Source organism: Lissotriton helveticus, chromosome 12, assembly GCF_964261635.1.
Source record: "Lissotriton helveticus chromosome 12, aLisHel1.1, whole genome shotgun sequence".
In the NCBI taxonomy this organism is placed as follows: Eukaryota; Metazoa; Chordata; class Amphibia; order Caudata; family Salamandridae; genus Lissotriton; species Lissotriton helveticus.
The window spans coordinates 570840471-570866437 of NC_136073.1; the positions used below are offsets into that span (position 1 = coordinate 570840471).

Genomic DNA, 25967 nt, shown 5'->3' on the forward strand with positions numbered 1-25967 from the left:
AGCTGACGTCACATTCCTATTTCTTACACCACTGCCTGCAGCTCAGTCACACTCACAGACTGCTGCTTGTGCCCCACACTCTGAGCTGACGTCACATTCCTATTTCATACACCACTGCCTGCAGCTCAGTCACATTCACAGACTGCTGCTTGTGCCCCACACTCTGAGCTGACGTCACATTCCTATTTCTTACACCACTGCCTGCAGCTCGCAGTCACACTCACAGACTGCTGCTTGTGCCCCACACTCTGAGCTGACGTCACATTCCTATTTCTTACACCGCTGCCTGCAGCTCACAGTCACACTCACAGACTGCTGCTTGTGCCCCACACTCTGAGCTGACGTCACATTCCTATTTCATACACCACTGCCTGCAGCTCAGTCACATTCACAGACTGCTGCTTGTGCCCCATACTCTGAGCTGACGTCACATTCCTATTTCATACACCACTGCCTGCAGCTCAGTCACATTCACAGACTGCTGCTTGTGCCCCATACTCTGAGCTGACGTCACATTCCTATTTCATACACCACTGCCTGCAGCTCAGTCACATTCACAGACTGCTGCTTGTGCCCCACACTCTGGGCTGACGTCACATTCCTATTTCTTACACCGCTGCCTGCAGCTCAGTCACATTCACAGACTGCTGCTTGTGCCCCACACTCTGAGCTGACGTCACATTCCTATTTCATACACCACTGCCTGCAGCTCAGTCACATTCACAGACTGCTGCTTGTGCCCCACACTCTGAGCTGACGTCACATTCCTATTTCTTACACCACTGCCTGCAGCTCAGTCACATTCACAGACTGCTGCTTGTGCCCCACACTCTGAGCTGACGTCACATTCCTATTTCTTACACCACTGCCTGCAGCTCAGTCACACTCACAGACTGCTGCTTGTGCCCCATACTCTGAGCTGACGTCACATTCCTATTTCTTGCACAGCTGCCTGCAGCTCAGTCACATTCACAGACTGCTGCTTGTGCCCCACACTCTGAGCTGACGTCACATTCCTATTTCTTACACCACTGCCTGCAGCTCAGTCACATTCACAGACTGCTGCTTGTGCCCCATACTCTGAGCTGACGTCACATTCCTATTTCTTGCACAGCTGCCTGCAGCTCAGTCACACTCACAGACTGCTGCTTGTGCCCCATACTCTGAGCTGACGTCACATTCCTATTTCTTGCACAGCTGCCTGCAGCTCAGTCACACTCACAGACTGCTGCTTGTGCCCCATACTCTGAGCTGACGTCACATTCCTATTTCTTGCACAGCTGCCTGCAGCTCAGTCACACTCACAGACTGCTGCTTGTGCCCCATACTCTGAGCTGACGTCACATTCCTATTTCTTACACCGCTGCCTGCAGCTCAGTCACATTCACAGACTGCTGCTTGTGCCCCACACTCTGAGCTGACGTCACATTCCTATTTCATACACCACTGCCTGCAGCTCAGTCACATTCACAGACTGCTGCTTGTGCCCCACACTCTGAGCTGACGTCACATTCCTATTTCTTGCTCAGCTGCCTGCAGCTCGCAGTCGCACTCACAGACTGCTGCTTGTGCCCCACACTCTGAGCTGACGTCACATTCCTATTTCTTGCACAGCTGCCTGCAGCTCAGTCACATTCACAGACTGCTGCTTGTGCCCCATACTCTGAGCTGACGTCACATTCCTATTTCATACACCACTGCCTGCAGCTCAGTCACATTCACAGACTGCTGCTTGTGCCCCACACTCTGAGCTGACGTCACATTCCTATTTCATACACCACTGCCTGCAGCTCAGTCACATTCACAGACTGCTGCTTGTGCCCCATACTCTGAGCTGACGTCACATTCCTATTTCATACACCACTGCCTGCAGCTCAGTCACACTCACAGACTGCTGCTTGTGCCCCACACTCTGAGCTGACGTCACATTCCTATTTCTTACACCGCTGCCTGCTGCTCACAGTCACACTCACAGACTGCTGCTTGTGCCCCATACTCTGAGCTGACGTCACATTCCTATTTCTTACACCGCTGCCTGCAGCTCAGTCACATTCACAGACTGCTGCTTGTGCCCCACACTCTGAGCTGACGTCACATTCCTATTTCTTACACCGCTGCCTGCAGCTCAGTCACATTCACAGACTGCTGCTTGTGCCCCACACTCTGAGCTGACGTCACATTCCTATTTCTTGCACAGCTGCCTGCAGCTCAGTCACACTCACAGACTGCTGCTTGTGCCCCATACTCTGAGCTGACGTCACATTCCTATTTCTTGCTCAGCTGCCTGCAGCTCAGTCACATTCACAGACTGCTGCTTGTGCCCCACACTCTGAGCTGACGTCACATTCCTATTTCTTGCTCAGCTGCCTGCAGCTCAGTCACATTCACAGACTGCTGCTTGTGCCCCACACTCTGAGCTGACGTCACATTCCTATTTCTTGCTCAGCTGCCTGCAGCTCGCAGTCACACTCACAGACTGCTGCTTGTGCCCCACACTCTGAGCTGACGTCACATTCCTATTTCTTGCTCAGCTGCCTGCAGCTCGCAGTCACACTCACAGACTGCTGCTTGTGCCCCACACTCTGAGCTGACGTCACATTCCTATTTCTTACACCACTGCCTGCAGCTCAGTCACACTCACAGACTGCTGCTTGTGCCCCACACTCTGAGCTGACGTCACATTCCTATTTCTTACACCACTGCCTGCAGCTCAGTCACACTCACAGACTGCTGCTTGTGCCCCACACTCTGAGCTGACGTCACATTCCTATTTCATACACCACTGCCTGCAGCTCAGTCACATTCACAGACTGCTGCTTGTGCCCCATACTCTGAGCTGACGTCACATTCCTATTTCTTACACTACTGCCTGCAGCTCAGTCACACTCACAGACTGCTGCTTGTGCCCCACACTCTGAGCTGACGTCACATTCCTATTTCTTACACCACTGCCTGCAGCTCAGTCACACTCACAGACTGCTGCTTGTGCCCCACACTCTGAGCTGACGTCACATTCCTATTTCATACACCACTGCCTGCAGCTCAGTCACATTCACAGACTGCTGCTTGTGCCCCATACTCTGAGCTGACGTCACATTCCTATTTCATACACCACTGCCTGCAGCTCAGTCACATTCACAGACTGCTGCTTGTGCCCCACACTCTGAGCTGACGTCACATTCCTATTTCATACACCACTGCCTGCAGCTCGCAGTCACACTCACAGACTGCTGCTTGTGCCCCACACTCTGAGCTGACGTCACATTCCTATTTCTTGCACAGCTGCCTGCAGCTCAGTCACATTCACAGACTGCTGCTTGTGCCCCACACTCTGAGCTGACGTCACATTCCTATTTCATACACCACTGCCTGCAGCTCAGTCACATTCACAGACTGCTGCTTGTGCCCCACACTCTGAGCTGACGTCACATTCCTATTTCATACACCACTGCCTGCAGCTCAGTCACATTCACAGACTGCTGCTTGTGCCCCACACTCTGAGCTCACGTCACATTCCTATTTCTTACACCACTGCCTGCAGCTCGCAGTCACACTCACAGACTGCTGCTTGTGCCCCACACTCTGAGCTGACGTCACATTCCTATTTCATACACCACTGCCTGCAGCTCAGTCACATTCACAGACTGCTGCTTGTGCCCCACACTCTGAGCTGACGTCACATTCCTATTTCTTACACCACTGCCTGCAGCTCAGTCACACTCACAGACTGCTGCTTGTGCCCCACACTCTGAGCTGACGTCACATTCCTATTTCATACACCACTGCCTGCAGCTCAGTCACATTCACAGACTGCTGCTTGTGCCCCACACTCTGAGCTGACGTCACATTCCTATTTCTTACACCACTGCCTGCAGCTCGCAGTCACACTCACAGACTGCTGCTTGTGCCCCACACTCTGAGCTGACGTCACATTCCTATTTCTTACACCGCTGCCTGCAGCTCACAGTCACACTCACAGACTGCTGCTTGTGCCCCACACTCTGAGCTGACGTCACATTCCTATTTCATACACCACTGCCTGCAGCTCAGTCACATTCACAGACTGCTGCTTGTGCCCCATACTCTGAGCTGACGTCACATTCCTATTTCATACACCACTGCCTGCAGCTCAGTCACATTCACAGACTGCTGCTTGTGCCCCATACTCTGAGCTGACGTCACATTCCTATTTCATACACCACTGCCTGCAGCTCAGTCACATTCACAGACTGCTGCTTGTGCCCCACACTCTGAGCTGACGTCACATTCCTATTTCTTGCACAGCTGCCTGCAGCTCAGTCACACTCACAGACTGCTGCTTGTGCCCCATACTCTGAGCTGACGTCACATTCCTATTTCTTACACCGCTGCCTGCAGCTCAGTCACATTCACAGACTGCTGCTTGTGCCCCACACTCTGAGCTGACGTCACATTCCTATTTCATACACCACTGCCTGCAGCTCAGTCACATTCACAGACTGCTGCTTGTGCCCCACACTCTGAGCTGACGTCACATTCCTATTTCTTGCTCAGCTGCCTGCAGCTCGCAGTCACACTCACAGACTGCTGCTTGTGCCCCACACTCTGAGCTGACGTCACATTCCTATTTCTTGCACAGCTGCCTGCAGCTCAGTCACATTCACAGACTGCTGCTTGTGCCCCATACTCTGAGCTGACGTCACATTCCTATTTCATACACCACTGCCTGCAGCTGTCACATTCACAGACTGCTGCTTGTGCCCCACACTCTGAGCTGACGTCACATTCCTATTTCATACACCACTGCCTGCAGCTCAGTCACATTCACAGACTGCTGCTTGTGCCCCATACTCTGAGCTGACGTCACATTCCTATTTCATACACCACTGCCTGCAGCTCAGTCACATTCACAGACTGCTGCTTGTGCCCCACACTCTGAGCTGACGTCACATTCCTATTTCATACACCACTGCCTGCAGCTCGCAGTCACACTCACAGACTGCTGCTTGTGCCCCACACTCTGAGCTGACGTCACATTCCTATTTCTTGCACAGCTGCCTGCAGCTCAGTCACACTCACAGACTGCTGCTTGTGCCCCATACTCTGAGCTGACGTCACATTCCTATTTCTTGCTCAGCTGCCTGCAGCTCAGTCACATTCACAGACTGCTGCTTGTGCCCCACACTCTGAGCTGACGTCACATTCCTATTTCATACACCACTGCCTGCAGCTCAGTCACATTCACAGACTGCTGCTTGTGCCCCACACTCTGAGCTGACGTCACATTCCTATTTCTTGCTCAGCTGCCTGCAGCTCGCAGTCACACTCACAGACTGCTGCTTGTGCCCCACACTCTGAGCTGACGTCACATTCCTATTTCTTGCACAGCTGCCTGCAGCTCAGTCACATTCACAGACTGCTGCTTGTGCCCCACACTCTGAGCTGACGTCACATTCCTATTTCATACACCACTGCCTGCAGCTCAGTCACATTCACAGACTGCTGCTTGTGCCCCACACTCTGAGCTGACGTCACATTCCTATTTCTTACACCGCTGCCCGCAGCTCACAGTCACACTCACAGACTGCTGCTTGTGCCCCACACTCTGAGCTGACGTCACATTCCTATTTCATACACCACTGCCTGCAGCTCAGTCACATTCACAGACTGCTGCTTGTGCCCCACACTCTGAGCTGACGTCACATTCCTATTTCATACACCACTGCCTGCAGCTCAGTCACATTCACAGACTGCTGCTTGTGCCCCATACTCTGAGCTGACGTCACATTCCTATTTCTTACACCACTGCCTGCAGCTCAGTCACATTCACAGACTGCTGCTTGTGCCCCACACTCTGAGCTGACGTCACATTCCTATTTCTTGCTCAGCTGCCTGCAGCTCGCAGTCACACTCACAGACTGCTGCTTGTGCCCCACACTCTGAGCTGACGTCACATTCCTATTTCTTGCACAGCTGCCTGCAGCTCAGTCACATTCACAGACTGCTGCTTGTGCCCCATACTCTGAGCTGACGTCACATTCCTATTTCTTGCACAGCTGCCTGCAGCTCAGTCACACTCACAGACTGCTGCTTGTGCCCCATACTCTGAGCTGACGTCACATTCCTATTTCTTGCTCAGCTGCCTGCAGCTCCCAGTCAGACTGCTGCTTGTGCCCCACACTCTGAGCTGACGTCACATTCCTATTTCTTGCTCAGCTGCCTGCAGCTCGCAGTCACACTCACAGACTGCTGCTTGTGCCCCACACTCTGAGCTGACGTCACATTCCTATTTCTTACACCACTGCCTGCAGCTCAGTCACACTCACAGACTGCTGCTTGTGCCCCACACTCTGAGCTGACGTCACATTCCTATTTCTTGCACAGCTGCCTGCAGCTCAGTCACATTCACAGACTGCTGCTTGTGCCCCACACTCTGAGCTGACGTCACATTCCTATTTCATACACCACTGCCTGCAGCTCAGTCACATTCACAGACTGCTGCTTGTGCCCCACACTCTGAGCTGACGTCACATTCCTATTTCTTACACCGCTGCCTGCAGCTCAGTCACATTCACAGACTGCTGCTTGTGCCCCACACTCTGAGCTGACGTCACATTCCTATTTCTTACACCGCTGCCTGCAGCTCAGTCACACTCACAGACTGCTGCTTGTGCCCCACACTCTGAGCTGACGTCACATTCCTATTTCATACACCACTGCCTGCAGCTCAGTCACATTCACAGACTGCTGCTTGTGCCCCACACTCTGAGCTGACGTCACATTCCTATTTCTTACACCACTGCCTGCAGCTCAGTCACATTCACAGACTGCTGCTTGTGCCCCACACTCTGAGCTGACGTCACATTCCTATTTCTTGCTCAGCTGCCTGCAGCTCGCAGTCACACTCACAGACTGCTGCTTGTGCCCCACACTCTGAGCTGACGTCACATTCCTATTTCTTACACCACTGCCTGCAGCTCAGTCACATTCACAGACTGCTGCTTGTGCCCCATACTCTGAGCTGACGTCACATTCCTATTTCTTACACCGCTGCCTGCAGCTCACAGTCACACTCACAGACTGCTGCCTGTGCCCCACACTCTGAGCTGACGTTACATTCCTATTTCTTACAACTCTGCCTGCTCTTCAAAGTCACACTCACAGACTGCTGCTTGTGCCCCACACTCTGAACTGATGTCACATTCCTATTTCTTGCACAGCGCCTGCAGCTCGCAGTCACACTCACAGACTGCTGCTTGTGCCCCACATTTTGAGCTGACGTCACATTCCTATTTCTTGCACAGCTGCCTGCAGCTCGCAGTCACACTCTCAGACTCCTGCTTGTGCCCCACACTCTGAGCTAACGTCACATTCCTATTTCTTGCACAGCTGCCTGCAGCTCGCAGTTACACTCACAGACTGCTGCTTGTGCCCCACACTCTGAGCTGACGTCACATTCCTATTTCTTACACTGCTTCCTGCAGCTTGCAGTCACACTCACAGACTGCTGCTTGTGCCCCACACTCTGAACTGACGTCACATTCCTATTTCTTGCACAGCTGCCTGCAGCTCGCAGTCACACTCGCAGACTGCTGCTTGTGCCCCACACTCTAAGCTGCATCACATTCCTATTTCTTGCACAGCTGCCTGCAGCTCGCAGTCACACTCGCAGACTGCTGCTTGTGCCCCACACTCTAAGCTGACGTCACCTTCCTATTTCTTGCACAGCTGCCTGCAGCTCGCAGTCACACTCACAGACTGCTGCTTATGCCCCACACTCTGAGCTGACGTCACATTCCTATTCTTACACCGCTGCCTGCTGCTCACAGTCACAGACTGCTGCTTTCTTTTTTTTTAATGTATTTTTATTGCAGACATTATAAAAGTTACAAGTTCCACATTCCATAATTCCCGACCCGGCGGATATAACGTACCATATTCTCAAATCTCGTCACACAGCCCATGTGCCCACATCCTGGAGGCTGGGCGGCGTGAAACATGAGACATTGAAGGGTCTTACATCAGGGGTCAATCGCAGCCACCTAGTAGGGAGATCATGTGTCCGCTTTTCCATTTTTTAACGATCCCTCCCAAGAAACCCCTCCTCCCAACAACCCCCCACCCGTTACCAACCTTATGGAGCTATTATGAGTGACTAGGGGCATCTTAACGCGGCTAACCATGCCACGTCTCACCGCTTCTCCCCCTAAGATTTGCAGTCCCTCAGGTGAGCGACCATATCCACCGGGAACACCACTCCCTCAATATCAAAGAAGCGTCTTCCATATTATCAAATGGGAGTGTCCCTCGCCAGCCTTGCAGTAATGGGTGTTATATCCTGAGGGAGTTTTCTATAGTGTCCCTATGAGGTGTCGCTACACAGTCCTCTGTACCTCCGCGTCTCCTTTCGGTGGTTTGCCCTCCCACCCACCCTCCCCAGTGTCCCACCACCTCCGCACGTGACCTCTGTCAGACATCTATGGCTATGTGCCAGGAGCGTTAAGTGTTTAGGTATGCAATGTACCCTGGATGTGTCGGTGGGGCTCTCCTTCATTATCCTGCTCTCCCTCTTCACCATGTACCTCCCGGTTCCGTAGGGCCTGTACTAACACCTCCCATGCTGTCGCTGCGGCCAGTGCTTTGTCGTCCTGGTGCCTACATGCCAACTGATATCTAAGGGAGCTTTCGCTGGAAGCCCATTTCACGAATTCATTCGCCCATCGTCTGTACGAAGGACCAGTCGTTGCCTTCCAATGTCTAGTGATTTCGCGCTTGGCCAATATAAGTCCCATGTCAATAAATTTGCTGGTATTCCTATTTTTGGGGGTGTGAGGGAACCAGTGCAGTACGCTGATAGCCATGTCGAACTGCAGTTGCCTTCCCGTCACCTCATTCAGTGTATCTCCTATCCCCTTCCAGTAGTCTCCCAGCATTGGGCAAGTCCACAACATGTGGTCTAGTTCGACACTCTCCCTGGTGCACCTAGGGCACGCTGCCTCACTCACTCCAAAGTACTTACGAATTTTCCCTGGTGTTAAATACGCCCTGTGGAGAATGAAAAAATGCACTAGTTGGAAGCGTGCATTCCTAGTGCTCTTCCGGGCTCGTCGCATTACCTGCGCCCAGCCGTCTCGGGGATCTCCTGTCCTAAGTCAGCTTCCCACTTGTTTCTCAACCCAGTCAAAGGCGGCAAGTTTTCTCGGAGCATCCTAGCGTAGAGACATGTGACCGCTTTGTAAGTGCCCGCTGCCATCATGACGTATTGACAGGCCATGGTTGTCGCGGGTTCTAATAACCCCTCCTTCCAGTGCGTCCGCATGGCTCTAGTGATCGCGGCATGCAATAAGTATCCTCCCCTCGGTAAATCAAACCGCTCTTGGAGCGTTTGGTAGGGCAAAAGCGTCCCGCCTTCGTACAAATCTCCTATGACATGCAGTCCCGCTTCGTCCCAATCCTGTAGCCGCGACCAGTCCCCACCGTGCGGCAACGCCGTCACCATCCCGATAGGTATTTCCGGCGCATACGGGTGACGTACTCCCGCCCGGCGCTGGGATCAGTTCCAGCAAAGGCGGAACGTTTGCTCCTCCATAGTAAGGTCACGCAGATCCAGCTTCTGTTGTAGTGTTATGTAAGCCAAAACATGTCGTGGTGTTCCACCCTCTCTCCCCTGTTCCGGGCCTCGGAACACTCTCGCTACTTCCTGTGTGAAGAGCTGCAATTGAGCTGCCAGATAATAGAGTTCAAAATCAGGGACTGCTAGTCCTCCCGCATCTTTCGGACGAATGAGCGTATTCTGGGCGACCCTGCATCTCCCCGTGCCCCAAAGAAATGAGGATATGTGCGATTTCAACAATTTAAAAAAGGAGCAGGGTATCCATACAGGCAGTGTACGAAAATAATATAGAAGGCGCGGTAGTGCCACCATTTTCAAAAGGGAAATTCGACCCATCAATGATAAAGGCAAAGTCGCCCAAAAGGCCATGCTGCTCTTTAGTGCTCGCAGACATTTCCATCCAACATGTCCGCCGCCGTATGGTATATATACACCCCGAGTTATTTCAAACAGGTGGGTTTCCACTTTATCAATGGGTGTCCGCAGACTGCTGCTTGTGCCCCACACTCTGAGCTGACGTCACATTCCTATTTCTTGCACAGCTGCCTGCAGCTCGCAGTCACACTCACAGACTGCTGCTTGTGCCCCACACTCTGAGCTGACGTCACATTCCTATTTCTTGCACAGCTGCCTGCAGCTCGCAGTCACACTCACAGACTGCTGCTTGTGCCCCACACTCTGAGCTGACGTCACATTCCTATTTCTTGCACAGCTGCCTGCAGCTCGCAGTCACACTCACAGACTGCTGCTTGTGCCCCACACTCTGAGCTGACGTCACATTCCTATTTCTTGCACAGCTGCCTGCAGCTCGCAGTCACATTCACAGACTGCTGCTTGTGCCCCACACTCTGAGCTGACGTCACATTCCTATTTCTTGCACAGCTGCCTGCAGCTCGCAGTCACACTCACAGACTGCTGCTTGTGCCCCACACTCTGAGCTGACGTCACATTCCTATTTCTTGCACAGCTGCCTGCAGCTCGCAGTCACACTCACAGACTGCTGCTTGTGCCCCACACTCTGAGCTGACTTCACATTCCTATTTCTTGCACAGCTGCCTGCAGTTCACTCACAACAACACTTCTTCGTCACTTCCTGCTTTTTGCACACGCTCACAATTCTGCCTGCAGCTCGCCCTGTCAGTACTCCAGCCCCAGTACCTGCCGCTCCTCTGCAGCCAGCGCCCAGTACCATTCCCAGAAAAAGAGTATAAATAGATGAAACGCTGCCGCTGTTTATCTTTCCCGCTGACCACAATTTACATTTACAGTGGGCCACGCTGACTAAGGTAAACTGCCCAGGCCAGTCCCAAGCCTCACTCTAACAGTAAAGCACAGTCTCTTTCTAAATTTGACAGCTAGGCATGCACCCTCTTACCCTTGCACTCTCATGCAGTTGGTGGCATTCTGTCCCATGTCTCTCTCCGTACTTCACCTCCCTTATTCGACCTCAACCATTTCTCTGTGCACTCCTTATCTATCCCACCCATACCTAACTCACCTCTCTCTCACCATACTTCTCTCTCTCTCTCTCTCTTTCACTCTCTCTCTCTCTCTTTCACTCTCTCTCTCTCTCTTATTCTCTCTCTCTCGGCCTCCCACGATGTTTCTACCTCTCTGTTCTTTCCTCGACCCCCGCCCTCCCTCATTGCACTGTTTCCATCGTACCTCGTTCTAGCTCTCCTATATATGGTTTATGTCACTCTCAACCTAATCTCTCGGTGCCTCGTCTCTATCTACTCCCCTATCTTCTTTTTTTACCTCACTTCACTCAGCCTCACTCCTCGCTGTACCTCACATCCTCATTTTTTGACCCACTCCTCTCTCTCGGTAACCCCTCAGTTTCCCGCCCCATTCCTTCATCCACCACGTCACTCCGCCTCACCATCTTTTCTCAGCGCCTTACACCTTTGGTCCTTCTTCCTCGCCTCTCTCGCTAGCTTCCACCTTTCTCGCTACCTCTTTCTTACTCTACCTCTTGAGGTGCATCTTAACACAGTCGCTGTTACCTTACCAATGCAATGACTGAAAAAGAGGTTTAAGAAGCGGTGTGTTTTGGTGTCACTTCCGCTCTACCTCACTGCTTTCTATAGTCTTCTCTCACAACTTCACCTGTCTATCTGTGCCTCTCTCTGCCCCGACCTCTTTCTAATGACCTCTCTTCCTGCCTTGTCTCTTCCCCTCTCTACCTCACCTCTAAATTTATCTCACCTTTTTGATTGCATCCACATTTCCTTCCCTAGCTATTGCTACCACTGTCAAAAACCTTCTCTATCATCCTCTTTCTATAGCCACCACTTCAACTTTCTGAACCCTTAGTTTTGACTACCTCCGCTTTCTCCCTTTATGTTACATTTCTCCCCACCTAACCTACTTCTCTATCTCCTCACTAACTACCTTCACCTCCCTTGTTATACAGTTCTCTTTCCCTCTCTATCTCCTGTCTAGCTTCCTTCACCCCCTCCCATGTTAGACAGTTCTCTTTCCCTCTCGCATGCACCACTTCTGTACCTCAGATGAGGCAGAGGCCACAGATCAGCCAGAAAAGAATATACATCGAAAGAGTGGAGGGACAAAGCATGGGGAGAAAACAAACCAGAAAATGACCACCTTTCACCCGATGGGATACTGTCAATACTCTGAGCCCTGCTTTGATTTTAATGGTGATGGCAAGAATGCCCATTGTAAAGGGGGGTGTATTTGATATTATGAATATCTGGCAATTAACTGCCACTGCATAGGTCACATTTTAAAATTAAAACACGATAAGGGGTTGGGCTCTATTGAATAGGGAAGGTTTAGGCCCACAACACTGAAAACACACGCAGAAGATATCTTCCTAGTAGTATTGTTTTCCCTATAAGAGCAACATACATCTTACAGTTATTTCAGAAGCAATTGATGTTATAATTATTATATATATATATATATATATATATATATATATATATATATACACTGTACATTTGAAATTGTGCAATCATTACAGCATGACAAAAGTACAAAACAATATTATAATTAGTGTTTAATGAGAGTATGTACAGGAGGTGAAAATTAAGACTATCACCAAAGCACTGGAAAAAGTGCTCATGAATAAGGAGATACAATTAACTTATGTGTTTTTTGTCCGGGTCGTATGCCAGATTTTCAGCATGTTCACATTAGCTAAATGTCTCTCTTTCATATGCAGTGGTTGTGGTTATCATGAACATTGTACATAGATTAAGCCTCAGTGGATCCCATCAATTCTTCTGCCTTACACTAAAGTTCTGCAACAACCAATACTAAAATAACGTTCACTACAGGGCAACCATAACACGTATCCCAGTGCTATTCTCTACAGCTCCATGTCAACTGGGAAAGCACCACTGGGTTATGTATACACTTTCTCACCCCCTCTGTCTGTGTTGTCTTGTTCCTGGGCAGGTGGATGCGACGACCTCGCTGTGGCATTCCGGATCAGTTTGGCGCCCAGGCGAAAGCGAACCTTCGGCGGAGACGGCGGTATGCCTTGCGGGGGCTGAAGTGGACACACAGCCCACTCACCTTCAGGTGCGCAGTGCCTACTGTCTCCCTGTCATCACTGTGAGTCTGCCTCAGGCCTTGGTGGGTACATGAGGAAGTCGCAATGTAGGCCTGAAGGTGAATCCCAGGTTGGTTTACAATAGTTAAAGTAACTGTCAATCTCTGGAGTAGTTGGTCAACAAATGCAGAGTTGTAGAGTAGACATCCAAGGCACAGGCAGGCACAAATATAGCTGAAGCGATGTGCCCCGTATTCTTAAAATCTAAGGAGTGCTACAGTGTTTTCCAGTTTGATCCCGATTACGTCTGAACGCACGGTTGTGTTTCTACTAAAATCACCCCGGAGATCATCAGACCAAAGAGTTCTAGGTAGCTGGATTATCATCTTGGTAAGCTGAATCACTTCGCCAAAATCACTTCCCCCAAATAATCCTCAGTAGGCTCGATGCAGCCCTAAATGGCATGGTAAATGTATAGCTTTCTTGTCAGGGTTGCAAGGAAACTATTAGAAAATAGCAATCACAAAATATTTAGTAGGCATTCATCTCACTGCCCTACCAAATGGCTTGCTTTGTGTTAATGGCACTGATATAAGTCATGGTTCACACCGAGCTGTTGCTGGGGGTTTAGTGTCATGCTGAGGAGATAGGGTCCACACATTCATCCTTGACACGCGGGGAATTGATCTGGCACCCCTGGCGGAAATGTTTGAAGGATAGCAAGCGTAGTATGAGACCCCGGTAAGAATCAGTAGCAATGCACATTGTATCTACACTACATTTCCTGGGTCCCCAAAACAAAGAACTTTGGCCGGTGTCAGAGGGCCTCCCAGCCCTCCTCCATTGCATGATTGCATTAACTGGCTGCTTCCTCACCCAGTCACCAGGTATTCAAAGATTACCTTCCAGTGGTCTGTTGCAGTTTCTCAGGCGCTAAGTGTCTGTGGGTGAGGAGAATGTAAAATGTCGAACTGGCTATCAGACAGTAGCTTAGACAAGACAGCTACTGAGTGTAGTGTTTTTAACAAGTGGATCTGTCCATATAAAAAAGTCCTTTGATAGGGTGGTGCACGTTAAGGAGGCCCACATCGTCTATATCTGGCTTCTTTTGTGATAACTCATATGTGAGCGTTACCACAAAGCATCGGATATCGTTACAGACCATAGGTGAGGCGTCTCTCTGTTAGGTGTCCACTATGTGAGGCAACAATGTTTACAGCTGTGACGTATACTCCACAGCACTACCCATCCTGCCTCAGCAGCAGACCCTGTTATGTACTGCTGACCTTATTTGGATCAAACATGTCTGCACGGTATGGTAAAGCTGTACCACCCTGTCCTTTCAACGTTCCACGAGCCCACTGGTGGTGTCTGCACTTCGTTTGAGTTGAGAGATTTCAACATAGTCTTGCTGTGTTGAAAGGAGGTACACTAATAGTGTCCCTCTTACTCAGGTGTGGATGGCCATATACTAGGGCTTAATGAGACTGGCGATGGTGGATGTGGAATTATCGGGCAGGAATACCAGCTTTTTTTTACCTGCATCCCTGTTAGGAGACATCTGGCTGCCCTGGTAAACATATGTTCAGTATCCTGTAGAGGACGCCCCTTGAATTTCCTCTAGAGACCTCAGTCTGCCTGCCTTTCTTGCCTCCCACCTGCCTGTATGCTCGAGCAATAGAAATACTTAAAGGATAAATTGCATTGGTACACACTGGCTCTAATGGCCCACTTAATTGGGTAACGTGTACAGACACTGCTATGTCTGACCAGCTTTTCTGACATTGCTCGATTACCCTACCGACTCGTCGAAACTCGCTCTTTTGTGCAGAACTGATGTCCGTGTTCACAGGATCAGGATTTACATTTGGAAACTCACACCCTGGCAAGAAAGTCTTCCTATCTAGGCAGGCTTTTCCCACAGGAGTAAACGAAGATTAGGAGCAGGATCAGGAGAGAAATGGCCGTGTAGAGATGGTGGTCATAGAAAAGTTTGGAACACCCACAAAGCTGACCCTTCATAGGTATTCACAATTTTCTTCATTCACTTCCCCTATTAACAATGGCTCGATGAGTGTTTTTCAGGGTGTTGGGACTTTGAAAAACACCCGGCATAATGGTGGTCATGGGGAACGGGTCCCTCCATAGGGAAAAATGTTTCCTGTGGAGAAAAACTAGGTTAAAAAAGAAGGTGCAAAAGACAACGCTGCCCTAAACCTAAATCAGAAGATTGGTACCTACGGACAGTCTACCTGGCTAAGAGTGAGGCATACCCTTGGTAACGTATGGGAGTCCTATAGATCTGCACGTCCTTTGTGAATAGAGGTGACTGGTTGAGCACCCTGCAAGGCTGGTCATAAGCCTGTGTTTATTTTGGACCCCAGGTGTCTGTTATAAGGCTTTGAGTTTATTGTAGCATTTCCACTACAAGCTCTCAAAGATCTTAGTGGTCGAGTAAGCAGCGACTCTGTTTGCAGTGTCTTGTTGGTAGGGTGTGTGTTTTTATAGCGTAGTTAATGTGAGTTGTATTTTGGTGTCGTGCGTGAGGTTCCGAGATGACCCCGTAGAATGTTGTGTCGAACTTACAGCTCCGCCTAAATCTGCGTGATGCAAAAATATGTGGGAGAGCTAGTCACGTTTGCATTCACGTATCTCAATCATCTTACCACAATTTGCACCACTTTCTTATGTCAACTGTGGACTAAGCCGTCCCTGCGCTTGTCATTGGTAAGTACATGTGCGTTTGTAGTCCTTCAAGCACCTGGTGGAATTGACAGAGAAGATGCAACAAGTGGCCTCGCTTCCTGTCAGTATTATGGAGAGGTGTTTGCCTGGTGAATGTTGTAGCCTGCTGCACCTCTGTGATTTGAAGCTGAAATCTGCACAGCACTTTTTGCAGGAGTTGTTGCATGCATCTTTCAGCCTCACAGAAATGGGTGTCTGCAGGAGCACAGCTGCAGTATAGGACACGTGATTCCATCAAAACACAGGAACACATTTGATTGTGCTAGTTTGTGGATTTCTAAATACTAGGAACTAGAGGAGGAAAAGAAGCCAATGCTCTGGAAAGCAGTTGACGTCATGTTATAAATCCGTTGCAAAGTGAACTGCAAAACCATGCTAATGGCCAGCTGCAAGCTAGGCAAAAGTTACAAATGTAACATAACACATGAGGGTAGAAGATTCCACTGCAATGCTGCTGGCGCCTAACAATCTCTTTCCGGGACCTTAACCCCTTCCGTGCGGGGCTGTTTTTCCTGCTGTGCTGGGGCGGGAGAGCACGTACGGCGCTCTGGTGCTCATGACGAGGTCAGCTCGTCATGAGCTACGGCGCTCCGGTGCTCATGACGAGCTGAGCACGTCATGGCCACACCCGTTCCAATGGAACGCTCAGCACAGCAGGAGAATCAGCCCAGCATGCGAGCGTTTCACGGAACGGGCGCGGAGCTGACCTCGTCATGAGTACTCAAGGGGCTAAACACATGGCAGTTCTGTGCTCTCTTCCAGCACGCCAAAAACAATGAGTTGCAATGTCTTGATGCTTAACCCATAGAGTAGGCGGTTGCAAGCTCACGCTGTCTGAAATAATAAACAACCGTTTGCCAGGTGTTGTTGCTTGACCTACGTTCTCCCAGGCAACAACAGACATAGACAAATAGTCTATAGTTCTCAATTTACAAACTCTCCAAGCCAGGTTTCTATAATGAGATGGTTAGAAAATGTAACTACATAAACATATAGGGTCTTTGAGATACAACGTTTTCTGGTGCACAGTTACATGCGCTAGTCATAAAAATTGTACAAATAGCTCGGTATATTACTTGAAATTGAACCATAAATTTTCAAATTTCACAAGTGGTTATGGAACACATGGAGGCTCAACTATATCAAGAGCCATTTCAAACTTCAGCGTCTAACTCTAAAGAAAAAGCAGTTCACGAGGTCCTCGAATTTTTTTTTTAAGTTGCGAAGTCTTCCATTCGTTCTTGAAAGTCCTGAATGTGATAACCCTTTGGCAATATTTTTAATGTGGTCTTCACGGAGGAGTTTGTCCCCCAGGCGTAAATCCAATGCTTTCACATTCTTAGCATTAGCAGAGGGTTCCAGCACTTTTAGGTACTCAAAGGGGTTTGAGGAGAAAGGAAGAAATTCACTTCTTTAAGGTCAAGCTTCAGAGGGGGGAGTGCCATAAGTTGCCACCTTTAATGAGCGGGCCTTGGTGTCTATAAAACATATTCGCCTAGCTGAAAGTTGGTCAGTCTGAAAATGTGATGGCATAGTTTTTTCAGTGCCACTACCTTCACCAAAGGATAGGACCCTCAGCTTACACCTGCCTCATACCACCCTCTGTATTTTCATTCCTTGTGTTTGCAGCATTCAAAACTACACAGAGAAACTGGGCCGGTACAACTCATTTGAGGGGGTTCGGCGGGCCTTCAAGGTGTGGGAAGCGGCAACCTCCCTGGTCTTCAAGGAGATTTCTTATGAGGACATCCGTCGGGGGCGTCAGAAGGTGGCGGACATCATGGTTCTCTTTGCCTCAGGTTTCCATGGAGACAGCACCCCCTTTGATGGCATGGGAGGCTTCCTAGCCCATGCCTACTTCCCTGGCCCTGGCGTGGGGGGTGACACACACTTTGACTCCGATGAGCCCTGGACAATGGATGACCGAGACCAGTCAGGTAAGAGGGCTCCTGATTTCTAAACAAAATGTTTGTATCATCTCAGAGCAACAGCAGTAACTAAAATGCATGTATCCTTTTTTTAAAGCGTTTGTGTCCGAAACAATGAAACCCTTAAAATGTGTAGGCGAGAAAGCCCTACCATAGTGCAAGCCTACCTTGCTGCGGCAAGCTGCAGTCAGATATTCCTCTCCCACTTCTTTTTCCAGAGCAAGAGATAGACCCTCATTCTAAGAGATGCAGTAACAAAATGCAGTGATACCACTCGGGGAACTACCAATACCATGTTGTTAGGTATTCTTGCATGTGATAATACCACACCATTTAATCCTGCCTGCTACAGTGGCCAGTTAAGCAATAATACTATAGCTCTCCCCTGTTCTCTGCTGCAAAACTCTGGCTTTTGCATTTTTCCCTCACAGAAATCTTCCCAGGTTGTATCTGGAGAAATCTCTGAAGGGAAAACTACCTGGTCTGTGCGATATTTTTGCACAGGTTGTAATCCTGATTTAGGCGCAAATTCTCATTATGTAGAACTGGTGATGGTTGCTTGTGCAATAGAGAGAGGGAGCAGTAAATGTAGAAGAAGTGAAAGGGAAAATAGTCAGAGAGAAGATAGGAGAGCGTCAGAAGGAAGAGAGAGGTGATGCCAGAGAAATGTCCTCACTTGCTATAAACTGAGTTGGTACCAATCTCTTACTGCAGGAAACCACCTCTTCTTGGTGGCAGTGCATGAGCTGGGGCACTCTCTGGGACTAGAGCACTCAAGCAACCCCTCTGCTATCATGGCACCTTTCTACCAGTGGATGGAAATTGAAGACTTCCAGCTGCCTGAAGATGACCTCAGGGGCATCCAGCAGCTATATGGTGAGTTGCACAGGCTTTGCACAATAAATTGCAAACAGCACAAAACCGGACTTCCTGGCCATTCTAAGGCCCTAATACGCCACCTTGGTTCTAACCTACGTTTCTGTTCTCAGGCCTCCCAGATAATCAGCCTCAGACCACAACTGTTGCCCTCCCAACTGTCACCCCAAAGATAAAGAAGCCTGGTGTCGAGCCAGACCTAAGGCCTCCCAAGCAGCCCCCTGGAGGGAAGCCAGACAGGCCGCCAAAACCAGACCCCCCAGAGAAGCCAAGGACCACAGACCGCCCTGATCAATATGGACCCAACATCTGTGACGGAGGGTTCGACTCAGTCGCTATGCTACGTGGGGAAATGTTTGTGTTTAAGGTAAGGAGTGAACCAGCATGTTTTATGAGTGGTTGTATGTCACACTCTAGAGGTCGATAAAACCAGCCTACAAAATCATCACATCCACTACAGCATGCATGTATGTAGTTACTATTCTTAGCTCCACATCCACTTACCTAGACTTACCCGTCGGTGAAGCGGTTAAGCCAATGTATTGATAGTGATGTTTTTGTCATGCCATATAATGCATGCAGTAGAGAGACCCTATACTTCCTGAAGATTTCTGTCTAGACTTAAGGCATTTGTTGGTACTATATAACCCACAAACCTTTTGACCGAAATTTAGCCCCCTGGGTCAACAACTATTGAGCCCTTAGTACCATTTATTGAGGCCAAGACTGAGGCCATTATGATTACCTGATCCAAACTGTGTTCACTCCACCAGTGAGACACACGACTGCTCAGGGCTGTAATTCTGCACCTTGGGAAAAGGGATCACGTGATGAAACTCAGACGCTTTGATCAGGATCTAGTGGCTAGTGTGCATTGCATGACAGCTGTGTTGATATTTCCAACCAGATCTCAGTATCTTTTTTTATGCATCATGAGTGGATATTTTCACATAAGTAGCCGGGTTCAGCTTCACCTTAGAGACGCCCGATTCCTCTGCACTGTAGACCTGCTTCTTCTGGGGAACCATCCTTTCAATGCAATTTCCAACTCCTGAGAGTCTTGTCCCTCAAGCTTCAGCGAGCAAGGTGGACCCTAACTATTTCCCCATTTCTCCTCCTGATAAAAAAATCTAAGAAGATCCATGCCCTAGGCAAAATTAATGTTTCCTTCTGGCCCTACATTAATCTAATAATGTTTCCCTCTTGGGCTATTACAATCATGCACTTTATGATATGGTGGGCTAGATCTTGCTTGCTCTTTCTGACAACTTCTGGACTTATATTTGCTCAAATGATACATACTGGCCAATATGAGGCCAAATACATCTTAAGGACAGCGTGGACACTATGGAAGGTGCTGGCGTGCTATGGACACTTGTGCCATTGTTAAAAGGTATGCTTGGATGTTGGCTACCGATTTTGCCGATATGTCCTGCGTCATTGACAGTTTTTCCCTTTGACGCAGAAAGATTTTTCAGGCAAGTTCGCTGCTGGAATGATTTAAGGCATAACCAGGCTTCGGTGCAATCACTGGGATTGCTATCCCCAGCTCACCAGTTCCACCAAGATGACACAAAATTCTGGGGGTACTCCAGGAGCCTTGCCTACCGGCAGAGGCGGCTCTCACAACCTGTACTGCCTTTACATGGCTCCAAAGGGAGAGGTGATGGCAGGTACGTAGGCCTCATTTGCAGTAGCTACTGCCAAGCTGCCTAACACCCTCTCCACGAGTTGTATAGGGCAAGTAGGGGGGGGGCAGAATCAGATTTTACCTGCCCTTCTGGCACGCAGTTATTTCGGACCAATGGGTCCTTCGAATTGTTCTAGTTGGTTACTCCATCCCCTTTTTGCCACCCCTCAACACGTTTCCCAGTTTGTGCTCAAACATTAGCAGAGAATGCCACCATCTTAGACCGAGTTCAGACACTGCTTGCCAAGGTGATGTAGTGCCTCAGAAGGAGAGGGGCACAGAATGCTACTCTCAATACTGCTTCGCTCCCAAGGAGCAAGGGGACTTGAGGCTGAGAATGGATCTCAGGTTTCTAAATTCATTCCTCTGGAAGAACATGTTGAAAATGTTGGTTAGCTCTGGCCTTGGCAACCTTGAACCCGGAGTCTAGAGAGTCCTTGGATATGCATTATGGTTACTTTGAAGAGCTAACCCCACAGTCCCACAGGTGTTTCTTAAAATTTGTCTTAGGGTTGGAATGCTTCTAGTCCACCTTCTTGCCCTTTAGCCTTTCCTTGGCCTCCATGTGTTCACGAAAGTGATGTCGGTGGTCATGGCTCCTTTTTAAAGGCCAGGAATACATGAATTCCTGTAACTTGATGACTGGTTGCTAAAGGTAGTCTTGCCTCAGTCAGTTTCCGGCAAGTTGGAAAAGACAGTCAATGCTGCCCGACATACGGTTTTCCATTAACGAGCCAATATTGCATCTAAAACATGAGTGGATTTCCTTTATAGGAGCGACTCCGGACACTGCGACTTTGAAAGCTTTTCCACCTCCCCAACTAGTCTGGGACATTTAGGCTATGATCTCAATGTTTTGGGCGCATACCTTGTTTCAGGCCCGGATGGTAATAAGGCTTTGTGGTCTCATAGCCTTGTGCCCTCTGCTTTTACCTCGTGCCCGCTGACCCATGCTGGCCCTGCAGTGGAGCGTTCTTCAATGGGTCCGACAATGGTGTTGCTTCTGAGGCAGCTTCTGGCTATCAAATATGGCAGCCCAAGACCTTCAGTGGAGGCTGCGGATGCCAGCATAACTGGTGGCAGGCCATTCTGCATGACCCATCCAGTGCCCACAGTAGTGATGGTTGCATCTTCTCTAGGCTGGGGAGGTCCTCTGGACGATGTGGAGGTAAGAGGCTTCTGCCCTCTGGTGGCGGAGCGTAATCATATCAGTCTCTTGGAGCAGTGCAACATATACCATGCCCTTAAGGCCTTTCTATGTTCAACAAAGGACAGCAGATGATGGACAATCATGTCAGAGGCTGTTTTTTCCAAATGAATTAATGTGAAGACATATTGATGTAAGACTCTGCTAGTGCAAGTAGTTCTCCGTTGCTCTCTGTGGATTGTTCGCAATCTGCGTGAGTTTTTTTATCCTAGACTCACCAGGTATACGTAACTCAACCTGAACTGGCCTCTGCTGACCCTTACCATGGTATATCCCAAAGTCTAGCGGAGCCTGTCCTCTGCGTTACTGTTCCTAAGTTAAGGACGCCCTTCCTGTGCAAGAAGATGGCTGGAGATTGGGCATCTTGGTTATAAAATGTAATTAGGCCCTGCCAGACAACACAATCGTATGTGGAAGTGCGACAAGCTTGGTTAAGTGAGGTCCCACATACTGTGTGTGAATATTCTGAGCCTGGGGTGGTGGATGAACCCCTACGCGGTCTCCCTGTCCGTCAGTCACCTAGCAGGTTCCCTGAACAGTAGGGCAGTAGAACTCAGCATGCATCCTTTTGCCAATCACAAGTGGCAATTACTCCAAGATGTACCTCTAGTTGACTTCGCATAATGGAGTGCAGCTTTAGTAGGTCTATTCGCTACTACCGACAACACTCAGTGGCCAGTCTTTAGCGCTCTGGAGTTTCCACCTGTAGCCTCATGAGGAGACATAGTCTGCCTTTTGGTGGAACTCTAGCTTCCTTGACGTGTTCCTGCCTCTGCTTCTGATCCCAAGGGTCCTGAAGAAGGTTAGGAGGGCTAGACCCAGCTCATCTTGATATCTTTATGTTGAGCTCAGAGGATTTGGTACCCTGACCTGTTGAATCTTTGACTGCCTCCTTTCCCTTTTGTTTGCTGTCATTCACAGTCTCAAGTTCAATGTCCCTTTTTCTGGCAGCTTTTCCTACCAGAACAAATGCTTGTGGTTCTGGCTTTCCCCGGTGACCTGCTGCTGAAGAGCAGGATCTCCTGGGACGGTGAAGCACAGGGAGGGCCAAATTCCATCACCTAGCCCAGGTGGCCATGTCCCTGCCCTCTTCTTGCACTGGAAAGGCGTGCTTAACTTGGTGACATTGACGACAGCATCTGAGATGGGCCATAGCAAGGGTCTGCAGAGGCCTGTTCAGCCCATGTTGGTTGGATCACCCTGAGATGTTTAACCAGAAGTTTGAACGCTGACGGTGTTAAGCTGACAGAGTGGAAGTCGCTGTGGTATCTCTTTTTTTTTCTTCAAGAAATGTCGTGTATGATGTTGCTGAGTTTTCATGGCGCAGGCCTCACCTTTACCTGAAGTGCGGCTCCCGCCTCTTGACATGTCGCACCTCGTGTGGGTGGTAAGGGTGTCCCATGGATGGGCCTAGAAACAGAAGACCTCAGGACCATTACTGCTAGTCGAATATTAGACCAAAAGGTGTGTTAAACGCAATCCTTATTTTACTTCCCCCATCCCAAAAAACATATTAAGTGCATCAATCATGACAAAGGAACCGAAGGTGTCAATTAATATATTAATCTCTTTTGTCCATTAACCCGTTTACTGCTTCAAACGTTAAGCGCCAGTGCTGAACGTTCGAAGAAACGGGTGCGGCCGTGTCGGCCGTTGGACGTACCCAGCACCAGGGAGGTAGCTCGCGCGACGGCCGACGGCAGCAGCGAACGGGTTAAAGACAGACTCTCAGTTTTACAGCTTTGTAAACATGTCTATAATGCAAACAGAAATAGTGCCTCGAAGAACAGTAGAAAGGAAGGTTAAGAATTAGTTCGAATTATTGAAATAACAAGGCCGGTTAAATAACTGTTGATGACTCCAAAGAGACCTCTTGTTCACCTGAACCACAGCATCCCAGGCACAGCAGGGGGGAAACCAGACTGACCTCCAACATCTCGACCCCCTGAGCACCCAGTAGCTACAGACTGACCCAAGAAATGCATACCACAGTTGCCACGGTGATAAAATGAAGCACAAGACAAGCAGGGCCCATGGAGCAGGATAAGTGATTGGAATCTGGTGCTTAGAGCTTCCCAGACTGGTGGCAAGTTTAGTCAAAAGTCTTGCCTCTACCAAAAAGTAATGAGGAAAAATAGAAATGCTTAAATATCCTCATCCTTTCACGGGCATGTAAGGCAGCCATATTAGTATGGTACCTGTCCACCATTGCCAATCCTGTTTCCACCAGTCCAGCCTATTGTGCTGCTATTCCTGCAACCAGAATTAACCCACTGACGCAATCCACACAAAACCGCGAGGTCATACTTCCAGTGCGCAGAGAGACCAGCTATTCCTTACCAGGCCTGATGCTATAAAACATTATAAATGAGCACTGTAATACACCTGACTTTAATAAGCACACCCCTGCAGGCCCCAGTCGCCCCCCCCCGACCGACTTCAGGATATGACTAAAGCTCTTTGCATCCTAGAGATACAACAACCAGGTGCATCGGGCGGCTCTTTGCTAGCACATCTCAGTGAATCCTTCACCTGTTTCGTCCTAATCACCTCCCAGATTATACAGAATGGCACCCCTACGTGTGACGACGAGGGTGGTTCAGCAATCTCAAACATAAAAAACAAGCATTGGCAAATGCAATAGGTCGAAATTGCATAACCAAGGAAATACCCTCCAAAAATGACGACACTGACACCACATAAAATACACGTTTACTAAGACATTGACTGAAATTCACACACAAGAGATGTCATATTATAGTGGCCAAAATAAATACTCAATTTAAAAAAACCTGTTCAACCAAATGTTTTGAGTTGTTTATCGTCATGTAAGCAGCGAGTTTACTACGCTATAAAGATATATTGGAATATATCAAACCTACCCTGCACAACACCACTTTAGGAACATATTTAACTATGCAGGTGCTCCCGAAGAGCAACAAAACCTTCCCTAAACTAGCTTGCGACCAGCCTCTAACCGGATAAACTGGGACGGGGAGATAGCGCTTTGCTGACCGCTGGGGGCTTCTGGCTTTTCAAGGTGGTCTGCCCTGATTCACCCCCTGAGAATACTTTACAATTACAGTTGAATTATTGTGCAGTAAAATGTGCCATTTGCACCAATTGTTTCCTAAACATTTTTGGGGATGATGGAGAATGTCATTCGTCCCCTCCCCCAATATGGGTCTGGTTTAAACTTTTCGGCCAGGGTTGCGGTTGGTACCCAGACTGCACACACATCCTGTAATTCTGCCGACTAACTCAGCATTAGCCAGACTCAGTCACTGCAGGGTTCAACAGCCTGACAACATTGGGTGTCGCGTCAGAGTAGAAGGTCCACCTCAAGGTTCCGAGACCTGCCACTTGGTTCATCTTTGTACAAAAATACAGTAGAGTCCACCAGCCGCTCCATTCTCAGAGCCTGCCTCTTGGTTCATTCAAAAACCCCAGCAAGAGGGACCCAGATCCTCTCCAGGCGTCCATCATTGTTGCCGGCTAGTGGCGGAGGCCTGGCCGCACATCATTTCAGACCCTGACAGCCCTACAAAACAGGAGACTTTGCTAATTACTCTAAAAGCTTCCGAGGTGGAGAGCACATTTCATTTACACCGACAGTAGGAAGTCTTTGGAGTCCTTCAGGACGTCTGGATAATAAATCAAAGACCAGATTTACCCTGCTGTCCACGTAGCAGTTTCTTCAAGCAGTTGGAGGCGAGTCTGCGGACATCAGAAGAGAAGCCACTGCAGTGAATATGGCGTATTCTCATTTGGATTCAAGGGACTGAGCGCCACATTTTTTCCATGGACAAGTAGACGCATTTAAGATGCACAGAATGTATCTTTTTGACTCTGTTCCCCTCCCGTGTCTGGCTCCCCCCCCCTCCACCCTATTTAATGGTCTTGCTTCCTCTCCTTCAAGTGTCTTCCATCGCCTTCGTCCCTCCATGTTCACTCACTTCGCAAACCCAAGATGTCTCCTATTTTCCCATCCCCTGTTTATTCACGAATGTTCTATCTTCCCATTTATGGTTGTAGCCAGTCCCCCTGTCCTCCCATGTCCCTTTGCTGCCATGTTCCTCCTCAGCCATGTCCCTCCTCAGCCATTTATAAGACCTCAACTTCTCCCACCCGCTTGGTGGTATGTCTGCACCACCTTTACACCTCCTTGTATCTTTGATGGGGTTCCTCTTCACCCAGGGTTGGATTGGGATCAAAATCAAAAAAGGGGGTTGGGGTATGTTTTATTAACTTCACTTCGATAAAAAAAAAATGCACAGATTAGTTCACACTGCTGAGCCACACATGAATGCAGTAAGACCACTTCTGCTCAGGCCCCCTGGCCCCGCTCAATCAGCCTAAATTAATTGGCTGGCCTAGCTAGAGAAAGGGAGTGATACCTCCGCCCATCT

At 49.1% G+C, this 25967-nt stretch overlaps 1 protein-coding gene across 1 annotated transcript in view; it reads left to right on the forward strand.

The window, feature by feature from the left end:
* Window positions 1-25967, forward strand: part of MMP15 (matrix metallopeptidase 15) — a 249042-nt gene that overhangs the window by 186589 nt on the left and 36486 nt on the right. The window contains exons 3-6 of the mRNA XM_078670153.1: window positions 13016-13141; window positions 17487-17794; window positions 18500-18661; window positions 18775-19028. Coding sequence (XP_078526279.1) covers window positions 13016-13141; window positions 17487-17794; window positions 18500-18661; window positions 18775-19028 — 850 coding nt within the window. The remainder of the gene's footprint in view (window positions 1-13015; window positions 13142-17486; window positions 17795-18499; window positions 18662-18774; window positions 19029-25967) is intronic.